The 16,881-nt window shown below is 52.6% G+C and overlaps 1 protein-coding gene across 2 annotated transcripts in view; it reads left to right on the top strand.

The window, feature by feature from the left end:
- The window catches only part of AGBL3 (AGBL carboxypeptidase 3), a 101,316-nt gene that overhangs the window by 79,929 nt on the left and 4,506 nt on the right, over positions 1-16,881 (top strand). The window contains exons 19-22 of one of the 2 annotated variants that reach the window (XM_073567497.1): positions 670-718; positions 935-1,071; positions 5,322-5,535; positions 5,706-6,663. In XM_073567497.1, coding sequence (XP_073423598.1) covers positions 670-718; positions 935-1,071; positions 5,322-5,535; positions 5,706-6,132 — 827 coding nt within the window. In that variant the 3' untranslated portion in view covers positions 6,133-6,663. Of the gene's footprint in view, positions 1-669; positions 719-934; positions 1,072-5,321; positions 5,536-5,705; positions 6,664-16,881 lie in introns of those variants that run through there. The other variant, XM_073567498.1, reaches the window with a different exon arrangement.

Below are 16,881 nucleotides of genomic sequence, written 5' to 3' on the forward strand. Positions count from 1 at the left end.
AGGCTACAAGTCTGCAGTCATTTTAAAGGGGTCATCCAGTCTCAGGCTACTCAGGCTGCAAGTCTGCAGTCACTCTAAAGTTGTCGTCCAGCCTCAAGCTACAAGTCTGCAGTCATTTTAAAGGGGTCATCCAGTCTCAGGCTGCAAGTCTGCAGTCACTCTAAAGGGGTCGTCCGGCCTCAGGCTACAAGTCTGCAGTCACTCTATGTGACTATGTGAATGCAGACTTGTGAATCCAGCCGCAGTGCGCTTAGTGAGAATCCTCCGGTGCCTGCAACAGAAGCATTGGTCGTGTGACAGTGAATATGTGATTTACATACTACCGACCACATTCCAACTACACTGTGTCCCTTCTAGTCGGGATGTGGCTGGAACTATGAAAATCACATACTCGCGGTCGCTGCTGGCGCCGGAGAATCCTCGCATCGTGCAGCGCGTGTATATGGAACCAGCTTCAGCATCGTGATGGATTTGCCGATGGCAGCCGATTCCACATTGTGCCTTTCTAGCTGTGGTCAGTCGTAGTTTCCCCAGATCTCGCACTGAGCCGGATGACGGAAGAGCCGGGATCAGACGGTCTTGTCCGGTTTCGTGGCAGAGGATATTATTTACTGTTTATTGTGATATTGCGAGCAATCACTTGACATGACGTTTGATTTGTTTTTTAAGTGAAAATCTCATTCCCGCCTCCTGTACACGACCCGCCGCCGCTCTGCCGGTAAGTGACGCGTCTCACACAATCATCTGCTATGTGGAATAACACATTTATTATTATGTTATTGTTATATTATTATTATCATCATTATTATCATTAGATCACTTAGACTAGTTAAAAAGTAAAATAAAGTAATAAAAGTGACATCCGTAATATAATAATTAAAATAATAATATAATATATATATATTATTTATTTTTTTTGTTTTTTGTTTTTTAGCTCTAAAAAATTCTGGTCTGGGGAACTTCTTTTAGAAAAGGACATGAAGGGACGTGTGCTGCCTTCACATGTGAGAGCAACCGAATCTGCTCCACCTGCGGTGTGTCCTGCGCCTCTGAAGGCTCGGGATCAGTCTGGTAAGAGGACCGGAGAGACAGTTGACCCGTGTACAAAAACCATAATTGTAGTATTATTATTATTTATTATTATAGCGCCATTTATTCCATGGCGCTTTACATGTGAGGAGGGTATACATAATACATACAAGTACAGTAATCTTAAACAATACAACTCACGACTGGTCCAGAATGAGAGAGGACCCTGCCCGCGAGGGCTCACAATCTACAAGGGATGGGTGAGGATACAGTAGGCGAGGGTAGAGCTGGTCGTGCAGCGGTTTGGTGGATCGGTGGTCACTGCAGGTTGTAGGCTTGTCGGAAGAGGTCGGTCTTCAGGTTTCTTTTGAAGGTTTCCATGGTAGGCGAGAGTCTGATATGTTGGGGTAGAGAGTTCCAGAGTAGGGGGGAAGCGCAGGAGAAATCTTGTGTGTGATTGTGGGAAGAGGAGATAAGAGGGGAGTACAGGAGGACATCTTGTGAGGATCGGAGGTTTCGTGCAGGTAAGTACCGGGAGACGAGGTCACAGATGTATGGAGGAGACAGGTTGTGGATGGCTTTGTATGTCATGGTTAAGGTTTAGTTTATGCAAAACACAAGCCGCGGAGACACCATCACATGTTTCTCAACGCAAGCAATGACTAGCCAGGTCTTTCCCCGGGAAGGAACAACCACGGGAAGGTCAGTCTCCAATGAAGGAAACCACCTATGCCAAAACATGGTATCCATCCACAGACAGCTGTTTCGGGGTATTGCCCCTCATCAGTGTGGAGTAGGAAACTGGCTAGTAGGAGCAATGCCTAGTAGAAGACTGTGAAAAATGCGGAGACACCATCACATGCTTCTCAACGCAGTGATTCTAGAGCAAAGCCCCCATCCCTTATGGAAAATATGCAAAACACAAGCCGCGGAGACACCATCACATGTTTCTCAACGCAAGCAATGACTAGCCAGGTCATTGCTTGCGTTGAGAAGCATGTGATGGTGTCTCCGCAGTGTTGGATGTTGATCTCCATGAGTTCATTCAACCTCATCTTCACAGTCTTTTACTAGGCATAGCTCCTACCAGCCAGTTTCCTACTCCACACTGATGAGGGGCAATACCCTGAAACAGCTGTCTGTGGATGGATACCATGTTTTGGCATAGGTGGTTTCCTTCATTGGAGACTGCCCTTCCCGTGGTTGTTCCTTCCCGGGGAAAGACCTGGCTGGTCATTGCTTGCGTTGAGAAACGTGATGGTGTCTCCGCGGCTTGTGTTTTGCATATTTTTACATATTTCCCATAAGGGATGGGGGCTTTGCTCTAGAATCACTGCGTTGAGAAACACGTGATGGTGTCTCCGCAGTGTTGGATGTTGATCTCCATGAGTTCATTCAACCTCATTTTTCACATGGTTAGGGTTTAGAACTGGACTGACAGAAGGGGGCGAGCTGAGGAGGTGGTGTGTGAGTGGGAGACGCTGAATGTACGGTCTGTTAAGGCCCCGTCTCACATAGCGAGATCGTTAGCGAGATCGCTGAAACATCACAGATTTTGTGACGCAACAGCGACCTCTTCAGCGATCTCGCTACGTATAACACATAGCGGCGACCGGCCCCCGCTGGATATCGCTGATCGTGCTCGAATGTTCCAGGCCATTTTTTGATCGTTGGTGTCCCGCTGGCCAGCATGCATCGCAGTGTTTGACGCCATAACAACGACGAGCGACCTCATTGGCAACTCGGAACTCACACCTATCAAGGTCTGAATCGTCAGAATAGCTGCTGTGTGACAAGGACCCAACGACCGCCGAGGTCGTTATACAGATCGCCGTATCGTTGCTGCGTCGTTGAGTAGATCTGCCTGTTTGACAGCTTACTAGCGGCCATGTAGCGACGCACCAGCGATCCTTACCAGATCATATCATTGTCGGGATCGCTGGTGCGTCGCTTGGTGTAACGGGAACCTTAGGTATGAGGAGATCCGGGATAGGGCCAAGTCTGTGATGCCGAGAGGTGAGAGAGTCTGTAGCAGGAGGGAATGGTCCACTGTGTCAAAGGCAGAGGACAGGTCCAGGAGGAGGAGGACAGAGTAATGTAGAAGGCAGAGGACAGGTCCAGGAGGAGGAGGACAGAGTAATGTAGAAGGCAGAGGACAGGTCCAGGAGGAGGACGACAGAGTAATGTAGAAGGTAGAGGACAGGTCCAGGAGGAGGAGGACAGAGTAAGGTAGAAGGCAGAGGACTGGTCCAGGAGGAGGAGGACAGAGTAATGTAGAAGGCAGAGGACAGGTCCAGGAGGAGGAGGACAGAGTAATGTAGAAGGCAGAGGACAGGTCCAGGAGGAGGAAGACAGAGTAATGTAGAAGGTAGAGGACAGGTCCAGAAGGAGGAGGACAGTAATGTAGAAGGCAGAGGAGAGGTCCAGGAGGAGGAGGACAGAGTAATGTAGAAGGCAGAGGACAGGTCCAGGAGGAGGAAGACAGAGTAATGTAGAAGGTTGAGGACAGGTCCAGAAGGAGGAGGACAGAGTAATGTAGAAGGCAGAGGAGAGGTCCAGGAGAAGGAGGACAGAGTAATGTAGAAGGCAGAGGACAGGTCCAGAAGGAGGAGGACAGAGTAATGTATAAGGTAGAGGACAGGTCCAGGAGGAGGAGCGCAGAGTAATGTAGAGGGCAGAGGACAGGTCCAGGAAGAGGAGCACAGAGTAATGTAGAACGCAGAGGACAGGTCCAGGAGGAGGAGCGCAGAGTAATGTAGAGGGCAGAGGACAGGTCCAGGAAGAGGAGCACAGAGTAATGTAGAAGGCAGAGGACAGGTCCAGGAGGAGGAGCACAGAGTAATGTAGAAGGCAGAGGACAGGTCCAGGAGGAGGAGGACAGAGTAATGTAGAAATCAGAGGACAGGTCCAGGAGGAGGAGCGCAGAGTAATGTAGAGGGCAGAGGACAGGTCCAGGAAGAGGAGCATAGAGTAATGTAGAAGGCAGAGGACAGGTCCAGGAGGAGGAGCACAGAGTAATGTAGAAGGCAGAGGAGAGCTCCAGGAGAAGGAGGACAGAGTAGTGTAGAAGGCAGAGGACAGGTCCAGGAGGAGGAGGACAGAGTAATGTAGAAGGTAGAGGACAGGTCTAGGAAGAGGAGGACAGAGTACTGTAGAAAGCAGAGGACAGGTCCAGGAGGAGGACAGAGTAACCTAGAAGGTAGAGGACAGGTTCAAGAGGAGGAGCACAGAGTAACGTAGAAGGCAGAGGACAGGCCCAGGAGGAGGAGCACAGAGTAATGTAGAAGGCAGAGGAGAGGTCCTGGAGGAGGAGGAAAGAGTAACGTAGGAAGCAAAGGACAGGTCCAGGAGGAGGAGCACAGAGTAACGTAGATGGCAGAGGACAGGTCCAGGAGGAGGAGCACAGAGTAAAATAGAAGGCAGAGGACAGGTCCAGGAGGAGGAGCACAGAGTAATGTAGAAGGTAGAGGACAGGTCCAGGAGGAAGAGCACAGAGCAGAGTAATGTAGAGGGAAGAGGACAGGTCCAGGAAGACGAGGACAGAGTAATGTAGGAGGTAGAGGACAGGTCCAGGAGGAGGACAGACTAGTGACGCTTGGCTTTGGTCATTGGTGACTAGTCAGGGCAGTTTCGGTGGAGTGGTGCGGTCAGAAGCCAGATTGTAAGAAGGAGCAGGAGGAGCGGTGGGAGGACAGTTCAAGATGGACGTGTTGTTTCGGTAGTTTGAAGGCGTAGGGGAGAAGAGAGATGGGGCGATAGCTGGGCGCAGAGGATGGGTGTGATCGAGCCATTATGAATGGTTCTGGGATTCTCAGCCTCCGCTTGCTGGCAATGGTTGGAAACATTTTTGTTCACACTCAAAGGCTGTAAATCTACACAACAAATACCTCTCACAGCTGAGGGATTGTCACAGTGTATCGGTGCAGGGAAACTGCATGGCAGCCACAGATAAATCGTCTAAACCAGATGCAATTGGAGCGAGTTCTCAGCTGTGAGGTGTTTGTTTTTCAGCCTATGTGTGTACACCAGAATGTTCTCATTCACTGACAGCGAGCGGGGTCCTTGAAAATGATCAGCAAAGTTTATTAGAAAGTTACAGAACTTCTCGTAATCCTTATTAATGGAGACCTAGAGGGGGCCGAGCATGACACCGGAATTCCGAAACATCTGGGGTCACGCTCCTCCCCCTCAGGACCTGTTCCGGGAATTCCGAAACATCCGGGGATCACGCTCCTCCCCCTCAGGACCTGTTCCTTTAAATAATTAAGCCAAATATTTGCTATTTGCTTAAGGTAATGTGGTGAAACGTAAAAGCAAAAAGAAGGGGGACGTCTCCTCTGCCCCCCAGAATAGCCCCGATCACAGAGGGGGCGGCCAGAAGGGAGAAATCGTAGACCACCCGAGACATGAGAAGGAGGAGACCCTCCTGCCAGCCGTGACTGCCTCTAGAGGAATGCCGACTTTGGGACCTGACATTCTGTACACCTCCGCTGCCATTGGAGGCGGGTACGTACTGGTTCTTAAAGGGATTGTTAACGGATGCATGAAACACCTCGAGTAACTGGAGAGATCGGACTTTATTGTGGAGACATCGGGGTGGTTTCATTTTGCAATTTCGTCCCCTTTTTTTTTAAAATTGTATTTACATTTGTATTACAATGTTTTATCACCTATAGGTCGGTGCAGAACATTTTACCCAAAATGACGTCCCACCCTCATACCTCACACAACTCTTCCGCCAGCACCCGGCCGCTGCCGCCCGCCAAAGTCAGAGGCCGTTCGCTTCATTCTACCAAAGGGGCAACACAGAAAAGGAAGCTGGGAAAGCTCATTGGTCCACAACCCCCGGAGGATCGTGTTCCTACCGACCATGCCAACCTGCCTGCCAACACCTGGAAGGACATCCTGATGGGGCTACAGATGGGCGAAGGGGGAGGGTCCAGAGACCGGCCCAGACCTGCACCCTCTAAGGGGCATCTTCTAAAAAGTGGGATTTCTAATGGGTTAGAGGGATGCACACAGAAATCTGGGCAGAGGGTCAGCCTGGTGCCTCTTCCAAAAACAGTCCCCTCATCCAGTGACTGGACCTTGAATCATGACTAAATTCATGACCCATTTCCTAGTGCGGACGCTCCACCACATGTAATATGGATGGCATACTCCAACTCCGATAGTGGTGCCCCCATAGCGGTCACGTGGCCTTAAACCATCGCAATCAGATGTTCTGCTCTGGTATCGGTAAGGTGTACCACTCTCGTATTGGTCAGGCGTACCGCACTTTCGTCGGCCAGGCGTACCGCACTTTCGTCGGCCAGGCGTACCGCACTTGCGTCGGCCAGGCGTACCGCACTTGGGTCGGCCAGGCATACCGCTCTTGGGTCGGCCAGGCGTACCGCTCTTGCGTCGGTGAGGCGTACCGCTCTTGTGTTGGCCAGGCGTACCTCTCTTGTGTCGGCCAGGCGTACCACTCTTGTGTCGGCCAGGCGCACGACTCTTGCGTCGGTCAGGCCGCTCTTGCGTCGGTCAGGCGTACCACTCTGGTGTAGTATTTGAGCAAAAAAAAGGCTGCAAATTTAAACATACATGAAATATATACATGAGATATTTACAGTGGGGAAAAAAAGTATTTAGTCAGTCAGCAATAGTGCAAGTTCCACCACTTAAAAAGATGAGAGGCGTCTGTAATTTACATCATAGGTAGACCTCAACTATGGGAGACAAACTGAGAAAAAAAAATCCAGAAAATCACATTGTCTGTTTTTTTTTTCATTTTATTTGCATATTATGGTGGAAAATAAGTATTTGGTCAGAAACAAGCAATCAAGATTTCTGGCTCTCACAGACCTGTAACTTCTTCTTTAAGAGTCTCCTCTTTCCTCCACTCATTACCTGTAGTAATGGCACCTGTTTAAACTTGTTATCAGTATAAAAAGACACCTGTGCACACCCTCAAACAGTCTGACTCCAAACTCCACTATGGTGAAGACCAAAGAGCTGTCAAAGGACACCAGAAACAAAATTGTAGCCCTGCACCAGGCTGGGAAGACTGAATCTGCAATAGCCAACCAGCTTGGAGTGAAGAAATCAACTGTGGGAGCAATAATTAGAAAATGGAAGACATACAAGACCACTGATAATCTCCCTCGATCTGGTGCTCCACGCAAAATCCCACCCCGTGGGGTCAGAATGATCACAAGAACGGTGAGCAAAAATCCCAGAACCACGCGGGGGGACCTAGTGAATGAACTGCAGAGAGCTGGGACCAATGTAACAAGGCCTACCATAAGTAACACACTACGCCACCATGGACTCAGATCCTGCAGTGCCAGACGTGTCCCACTGCTTAAGCCTGTACATGTCCGGGCCCGTCTGAAGTTTGCTAGAGAGCATTTGGATGATCCAGAGGAGTTTTGGGAGAATGTCCTATGGTCTGATGAAACCAAACTGGAACTGTTTGGTAGAAACACAACTTGTCGTGTTTGGAGGAAAAAGAATACTGAGTTGCATCCATCAAACACCATACCTACTGTAAAGCATGGTGGTGGAAACATCATGCTTTGGGGCTGTTTCTCTGCAAAGGGGCCAGGACGACTGATCCGGGTACATGAAAGAATGAATGGGGCCATGTATCGTGAGATTTTGAGTGCAAACCTCCTTCCATCAGCAAGGGCATTGAAGATGAAACGTGGCTGGGTCTTTCAACATGACAATGATCCAAAGCACACCGCCAGGGCAACGAAGGAGTGGCTTTGTAAGAAGCATTTCAAGGTCCTGGAGTGGCCTAGCCAGTCTCCAGATCTCAACCCTATAGAAAACCTTTGGAGGGAGTTGAAAGTCCGTGTTCCCAAGCGAAAAGCCAAAAACATCACTGCTCTAGAGGAGATCTGCATGGAGGAATGGGCCAACATACCAACAACAGCGTGTGGCAACCTTGTGAAGACTTACAGAAAACGTTTGACCTCTGTCATTGCCAACAAAGGATATATCACAAAGTATTGAGATTAAATTTTGTTTCTGACCAAATACTTATTTTCCACCATAATATGCAAATAAAATGAAAAAAAACAGACAATGTGATTTTCTGGATTTTTTTTTCTCAGTTTGTCTCCCATAGTTGAGGTCTACCTATGATGTAAATTACAGACGCCTCTCATCTTTTTAAGTGGTGGAACTTGCACTATTGCTGACTGACTAAATACTTTTTTGCCCCACTGTATGTATTATTTAGCGCAAGGCCAATCTCCCATAATAATTGTTTGTTGCCCCCTCACCAAAAAAATATGTGTAAATATGACTTCCTCTTTTCGTGTCTCGTGATTTCCTCTCCGCCACATCCCAGGAACGCTCCCATTGACTTAGCGTGTAGAAGGTTAGCTGCATTCTTGGCACATTGCAGATATTCTGCCTTACCGGGTCTGTGGTGAAACGTTCAGCATGTAATTGGTGACATTTGTCTACCGGCAGCCTCCACTAGAGGGAGCCCAGGAGCTGAGCGCATACACTTTATACATTGCACTCCATAATAAATCTGTCTTCAGTGAGCTCCTCCTACTGGTGGCTGACAGAATTTCATTATTTTTTTTTGGTGTAGAGGATTTAGAGCTCTGTATCAGAACATAGACTGAGGGTAAAAGGTGGAGATTTCACTAATGTTCTTCATATTTATCCTGCATTATGCCCACACTTTAATCACTTAGGACAGCCTGATTCATTATGGGGGGGCTTGCATTGAATTTTTATGTCTGAAAAATGCACAAAGGAGACAAACTCCCAGCAAAACCTAATAAAGAAATCTACCTTTTTATCCCAGTTGTCATTTTTCTTTATTTTTTTTGTCACTCTCAAAAATTTCTCAAATCGGTCTACAGATCTGTCTTCAGTGAAAGATCAAATTACACCTGAGCCAAGAAGTCTACGGCGAGCGGAGAGAACATGCAAAGAGAGAATGCTGGGGCCACTAGTGCGGAAGGAAAGGCTGATACCTAAAATAGTACAAGTCCTGTAATGGCCAGCGTCTTCAGCCGCTCACCTGCTTACTGATGGTTTCCACATAACCAACCATGTCTTCTACACTATAGAAAACTGAGCCACAACCCTGTACTGCCCATCCCCTCCGCCGGGCTCAGCCATGTATACACATAGAGGAGGGGATTCTCCAGGGTTACCACTGTGACCGCAGGTGATGTCTGTGACTGACTGCTCTCCCCTATCTGTGACCTCAGGTGATGTCTGTGATTGACTGCTCTCCCCTATCTGTGACTGAAGGTGGTGTCTGTGATTGGCTGCTCTACCCTGTCTGTGACTGCAGGTGATGTCTGTGATTGGCTGCTCTACCCTATCTGTGACTGCAGGTGATGTCTGTGATTGTCGGCTCTCCCCTATCTGTGACTGCGGGTGATGTCTGTGATTGGCGGCTCTCCCCTATCTGTGACCGCAGGTGATGTCTGTGATTGGCTGCTCTACCCTATCTGTGACTGCAGGTGATGTCTGTGATTGGCGGCTCTCCCCTATCTGTGACTGCAGGTGATGTCTGTGATTGTCGGCTCTCCCCTATCTGTGACTGCGGGTGATGTCTGTGATTGGCGGCTCTCCCCTATCTGTGACCGCAGGTGATGTCTGTGATTGGCTGCTCTACCCTATCTGTGACTGCAGGTGATGTCTGTGATTGGCGGCTCTCCCCTATCTGTGACTGCAGGTGATGTCTGTGATTGTCGGCTCTCCCCTATCTGTGACTGAAGGTGGTGTCTGGTCTGTGATTGGCTGCTCTACCCTATCTGTGACTGCAGGTGATGTCTGTGATTGGCTGCTCTACCCTATCTGTGACTGCAGGTGATGTCTGTGATTGGCGGCTCTCCCCTATCTGACTGCAGGTGATGTCTGTGATTGGCGGCTCTCCCCTATCTGTGACTGCAGGTGATGTCTGTGATTGGCGGCTCTCCCCTATCTGTGACTGCAGGTGATGTCTGTGATTGGCGGCTCTCCCCTATCTGTGACCGCTGATGATGTCTGTGATTGGTGGCTCTCCCCTATCTGTGACTGCGGGTGATGTCTGTGATTGGCGTCTCTTCCCTATCTGTGACCGCAGGTGATGTCTGTGATTGGCGGCTCTCCCCTATCTGTGACCGCAGGTGATGTCTGTGATTGGCGGCTCTCCCCTATCTGTGACTGCAGGTGATGTCTGTGATTGGCGTCTCTTCCCTATCTGTGACTGCAGGTGATGTCTGTGATTGGCGGCTCTCCCCTATCTGTGACTGCAGGTGATGTCTGTGATTGGCGGCTCTCCCCTATCTGTGACTGCGGGTGATGTCTGTGATTGGCGTCTCTTCCCTATCTGTGACCGCAGGTGATGTCTGTGATTGGCGGCTCTCCCCTATCTGTGACCGCTGATGATGTCTGTGATTGGTGGCTCTCCCCTATCTGTGACTGCGGGTGATGTCTGTGATTGGCGGCTCTCCCCTATCTGTGACTGCGGGTGATGTCTGTGATTGGCGGCTCTCCCCTATCTGTGACCGCTGATGATGTCTGTGATTGGTGGCTCTCCCCTATCTGTGACTGCAGGTGATGTCTGTGATTGGCGGCTCTCCCCTATCTGTGACTGCGGGTGATGTCTGTGATTGGCGTCTCTTCCCTATCTGTGACCGCAGGTGATGTCTGTGATTGGCGGCTCTCCCCTATCTGTGACTGCAGGTGATGTCTGTGATTGGCGGCTCTCCCCTATCTGTGACTGCAGGTGATGTCTGTGATTGGCGTCTCTTCCCTATCTGTGACCGCAGGTGATGTCTGTGATTGGCGTCTCTTCCCTATCTGTGACCGCAGGTGATGTCTGTGATTGGCGGCTCTCCCCTATCTGTGACCGCTGATGATGTCTGTGATTGGTGGCTCTCCCCTATCTGTGACTGCAGGTGATGTCTGTGATTGGCGTCTCTTCCCTATCTGTGACCGCAGGTGATGTCTGTGATTGGCGTCTCTTCCCTATCTGTGACCGCAGGTGATGTCTGTGATTGGCGGCTCTCCCCTATCTGTGACTGCAGGTGATGTCTGTGATTGGCGGCTCTCCCCTATCTGTGACTGCAGGTGATGTCTGTGATTGGCGGCTCTCCCTTATCTGTGACCGGTGACAGCTGATAATCCAGCGCTGACGGCGGCCGCTCACATGACCCTAGCGGAGGAGCACCGATCACATCTGCCGGCGGTGAGTTCTCCCGGACTTATTCCATATCCTATTCCTCACCCATCTATTCGGGCTGTTCTTAGTATTAACCCCTGCCGTGCTGCTGCCGCCTGCATTTGTGGCTTCTTTTATTACATATAGTCAGTTTCCAGACTGCTGGGAGTTGTAGTTTTCCAATATCCACAGTTTGGAGACCGCCGTCCTTATAGGTTCCGTTATAATTTTTATTTTTATGGTGGATTAATTTATCCGGACCGGCATGGATGTCTGTCGCCCAGACACGTCCTGTTTTTATTTGCTCTTGCTCAGACTTAGGCTTTTTCCTTTTTGGATCCAATCCCAGTCTTGGGAAAAAATAAAAACATCCGCCATATGGTGCCGAAGCGCGCTGTGTTCATCATCCGGTAGTAAAATAGACGGGTCAATAGTGACCAGCCCCAAAGTGGCCACAAAATAACAAATGCGCGGCCTACATGTTCCCACCACCAGATGGCGCCACTGATTTAAAGGAGCAGATGTATATAAAGGTATAACCGCGTCATATTAGATCTGATTTCCTTTCTCCTGCTGAGAGTTGTAGTTACACTCTGACCGGAGTTGTAGTTCTGAAGTCTCTGAAGGTACACGGTGTTGATTTAAAGGGATCTGAACTTTGGCTCCTTGGTCTTTGCCATTGGCAAACCTGCTCACCCCAGCTAAGAATGCAAAACACATCTGTACTCTGCCCTTTACTGAGGATTCGTGCTTGTGTTATTAGGATGGACCTACAAGGTGATGGGGGCAAAGTGCACGACTGTGGGGGGAGCGCTAGAATTGATTTCCATCATATTCCTGGTATTTACCCACAGTGACCACTAGGTGGCACCTTGTGCCCCTTTATTTGGCTGTATGTGTTGAGCTCCCTCTAGTGGTGTCCGCAATCAGAATTTTTGTTAAGAGCAGAACTTTGTTGTACTTAACATAAAGCTGATAATTCACCATTATCTAATCACATGAGTAAAGGGTCCGCAGTGCCCCAGCAGGTGATACATACCTGACACAGCGTCGTAATCTAGGCAGAGGCTGTGCCTGGTATTACAGCATCTAATCCCTATTAAAGTAAATGGAACTGGGTTGCAATACCCGGCATGGCCACTTTTTAAAAAGTGGCGCTGCGTCTGATGTACCATAAAGACGCAAGACCGCTCGCCAGAGCGCCGCAGACACCTCCGTCATCAGATCATTGGGGACAAGTCAGACCCCCTGCTATCTTATATTGATGACTGATCCTAAGCCGGACCCTCACCCCAAAATGGCCCATTTTTTCACAGAAATGTACAGTAAACGAGTGTGCATGGCTCATGCATATTTGCATGAAAGTAGGGGGCTTTGTAGTTTTTTGGGGGGTTGGGGGCCTAACAGTTTCCAAGGAAAAGAAATGGAAATATTAAGGGGTCTGTCATAACCCAAAACTGGAGGTAGTGAGGGGTCACAGGAGACCACCGTGTACACAGGCAGTGAGGGGTCACAGGAGACCACTGTGTACAGAGGCAGTGAGGGGTCACAGGAGACCACCCTGTACAGAGGCAGTGAGGGGTTACAAGAGACCACCCTGTGCAGAGGCAGTGAGGGGTCACAGGAGAACACCCTGTACAGAGGCAGTGAGGGGTCACAAGAGACCACCGTGTACAGAGGCAGTGAGGGGTCACAGGAGACCACCGTGTACAGAGGAAGTGAGGGGTCACAGGAGACCACCCTGTACAGAGGCAGTGAGGGGTCACAAGAGACCACCCTGCAGGGGCAGTGAGGGGTCACAGGAGAACACCCTGTACAGAGGCAGTGAGGGGTCACAGGAGACCACCGTGTACAGAGGCAGTGAGGGGTCACAGGAGAACACCCTGTACAGAGGCAGTGAGGGGTCACAGGAGACCACCGTGTACAGAGGCAGTGAGGGGTCACAGGAGAACACCCTGTACAGAGGCAGTGAGGGGTCACAGGAGACCACCCAGTACAGAGGCAGTGAGGGGTCACAGGAGACCACCCTGTACAGAGGCAGTGAGGGGTCACAGGAGAACACCCTGTGCAGGGGCAGTGAGGGGTCACAGGAGACCACCCTGTACAGAGGCAGTGAGGGGTCACAGGAGACCACCCTGTACAGAGGCAGTGAGGGGTCACAGGAGACCACCCTGTGCAGAGGCAGTGAGGGGGCACAGGAGACCACCCTGTACAGAGGCAGTGAGGGGTCACAAGAGACCACCCTGCACAGAGGCAGTGAGGGGTCACAGGAGACCACCCTGTACAGAGGCAGTGAGGGGTCACAAGAGACCACCCTGTACAGAGGCAGTGAGGGGTCACAGGAGAACACCCTGTACAGAGGCAGTGAGGGGTCACAGGAGACCACTCTACAGAGGCAGTGAGGGGTCACAGGAGACCACCCTGTACAGAGGAAGTGAGGGGTCAAAGGAGACCAACCTGTACAGAGGCAGTGAGGGGTCACAGGAGAACACCCTGTACAGAGGCAGTGAGGGGTCACAGGAGAACACCCTGTACAGAGGCAGTGAGGGGTCACAGGAGAACACCCTGTACAGAGGCAGTGAGGGGTCACAGGAGACCACCGTGTACAGAGGCAGTGAGGGGTCACAGGAGAACACCCTGTACAGAGGCAGTGAGGGGTCACAGGAGAACACCGTGTACAGAGGCAGTGAGGGGTCACAGGAGACCACCGTGTACAGAGGCAGTGAGAGGTCACAGGAGACCACCGTGTACAGAGGCAGTGAGGGGTCACAAGAGACCACCGTGTACAGAGGCAGTGAGGGGTCACAAGAGACCATCCTGTGCAGAGGCAGTGAGGGGTCACATGAGGCCACCCTGTGCAGAGGCAGTGAGGGGTCACAGGAGACCACCCTGTACAGAGGCAGTGAGGGGTCACAGGAGACCACCCTGTGCAGGGGCAGTGAGGGGTCACAGGAGACCACCGTGTACAGAGGCAGTGAGGGGTCACAGGAGACCACCCTGTACAGAGGCAGTGAGGGGTCACAGGAGACCACCCTGTACAGAGGCAGTGAGGGGTCACAAGAGACCACCCTGTACAGAGGCAGTGAGGGGTCACAGGAGACCACCCTGTACAGAGGCAGTGAGGGGTCACAGGAGACCACCCTGTACAGAGGCAGTGAGGGGTCACAGGAGACCACCCTGTACAGAGGCAGTGAGGGGTCACAGGAGGCCACCCTGTGCAGAGGCAGTGAGGGGTCACAGGAGACCACCCTGTGCAGGGGCAGTGAGGGGTCACAGGAGAACACCCTGTGCAGGGGCAGTGAGGGGTCACAGGAGACCACCCCGTACAGAGGCAGTGAGGGGTCACAGGAGACCACCCTGTACAGAGGCAGTGAGGGGTCACAGGAGACCACCCTGTGCAGGGGCAGTGAGGGGTCACAGGAGACCACCCTGTGCAGGGGCAGTGAGGGGTCACAGGAGGCCACCCTGTGCAGAGGCAGTGAGGGGTCACAGGAGACCACCCTGTGCAGAGGCAGTGAGGGGTCACAGGAGACCACCCTGTGCAGAGGCAGTGAGGGGTCACAGGAGACCACCCTGTGCAGAGGCAGTGAGGAGTCACAGGAGACCACCCTGTACAGAGGCAGTGAGGGGTCACAGGAGACCACCCTGTGCAGAGGCAGTGAGGGGTCACATGAGGCCACCCTGTGCAGAAGCAGTGAGGGGTCACAGGAGACCACCCTGCAGAGGCAGTGAGGGGTCACAGGAGACCACCCTGTGCAGAGGCAGTGAGGGGTCACAGGAGACCACCCTGTGCAGGGGCAGTGAGGGGTCACAGGAGACCACCCTGTACAGAAGCAGTGAGGGGTCACCGGAGACCACCCTGTACAGAGGCAGTGAGGGGTCACAGGAGACCACCCTGTGCAGGGGCAGTGAGGAGTCACAGGAGACCACCCTGTGCAGAGGCAGTGAGGGGTCACATGAGGCCACCCTGTGCAGAGGCAGTGAGGGGTCACAGGAGACCACCCTGCAGAGGCAGTGAGGGGTCACAGGAGACCACCCTGTAGAGGCAGTGAGGGGTCACAGGAGGCCACCCTGTACAGAGGCAGTGAGGGGTCACAGGAGAACAGCCTGTGCAGGGGCAGTGAGGGGTCACAGGAGACCACCCTGTGCAGAGGCAGTGAGGGGTCACAGGAGACCACCCTGCAGAGGCAGTGAGGGGTCACAGGAGACCACCCTGTAGAGGCAGTGAGGGGTCACAGGAGGCCACCCTGTACAGAGGCAGTGAGGGGTCACAGGAGAACACCCTGTGCAGGGGCAGTGAGGGGTCACAGGAGACCACCCTGTACAGAGGCAGTGAGGGGTCACAGGAGAACACCCTGTGCAGGGGCAGTGTGGGGTCACAGGAGACCACCCTGTGCAGGGACAGTGAGGGGTCACAGAAGACCACCCTGTGCAGGGGCAGTGAGGGGTCACAGGAGGCCACCCTGTACAGAGGCAGTGAGGGGTCACAGGAGACCACCCTGTACAGAGGCAGTGAGGGGTCACAGGAGACCGCCCTGTGCAGGGGCAGTGAGGGGTCACAGGAGGCCGCCCTGTGCTGAGGCAGTGAGGGGTCACAGGAGACCGCTCTGTACAGAGGCAGTGAGGGGTCACAGGAGGCCACCCTGTGCAGAGGCAGTGAGGGGTCACAGGAGACCACCCTGTGCAGGGGCAGTGAGGGGTCACAGGAGAACACCCTGTGCAGGGGCAGTGAGGGGTCACAGGAGAACACCCTCTGCAGGGGCAGTGAGGGGTCACAGGAGACCACCCTGTACAGAGGCAGTGAGGGGTCACAGGAGGCCACCCTGTGCAGAGGCAGTGAGGGGTCACAGGAGGCCACCCTGTGCAGAGGCAGTGAGGGGTCACAGGGGACCACCGTGTACAGAGGCAGTGAGGGGTCACAGGAGACCACCCTGCACAGAGGCAGTGAGGGGTCACAGGAGACCACCGTGTACAGAGGCAGTGAGGGGTCACAGGAGACCACCCTGCACAGAGGCAGTGAGGGGTCACAGGAGACCACCTTGCGCAGAGGCAGTGAGGGGTCACAGGAGACTACCCTGTGCAGGGGCAGTGAGGGGTCACAGGAGACCACCCTGTGCAGAGGCAGTGAGGGGTCACAGGAGACCACCCTGTGCAGGGGCAGTGAGGGGTCACAGGAGACCACCCTGTACAGAAGCAGTGAGGGGTCACAGGAGACCACCCTGTACAGAGGCAGTGAGGGGTCACAGGAGACCACCCTGTGCAGAGGCAGTGAGGAGTCACAGGAGACCACCCTGTGCAGAGGCAGTGAGGAGTCACAGGAGACCACCCTGTGCAGGGGCAGTGAGGGGTCACATGAGGCCACCCTGTGCAGAGGCAGTGAGGGGTCACAGGAGACCACCCTGCAGAGGCAGTGAGGGGTCACAGGAAACCACCCTGTGCAGAGGCAGTGAGGGGTCACAGGAGACCACCCTGTGCAGGGGCAGTGAGGGGTCACAGGAGACCACCCTGTGCAGGGGCAGTGAGGGGTCACAGGAGACCACCCTGTACAGAAGCAGTGAGGGGTCACAGGAGACCACCCTGTACAGAGGCAGTGAGGGGTCACAGGAGACCACCCTGTGCAGGGGCAGTGAGGAGTCACAGGAGACCACCCTGTGCAGAGGCAGTGAGGGGTCACATGAGGCCACCCT

This window comes from Dendrobates tinctorius, unplaced genomic scaffold (assembly GCF_039654945.1).
Source record: "Dendrobates tinctorius isolate UK_male_01 unplaced genomic scaffold, ASM3965494v1 ptg000020l, whole genome shotgun sequence".
Classification (NCBI taxonomy): Eukaryota; Metazoa; Chordata; class Amphibia; order Anura; family Dendrobatidae; genus Dendrobates; species Dendrobates tinctorius.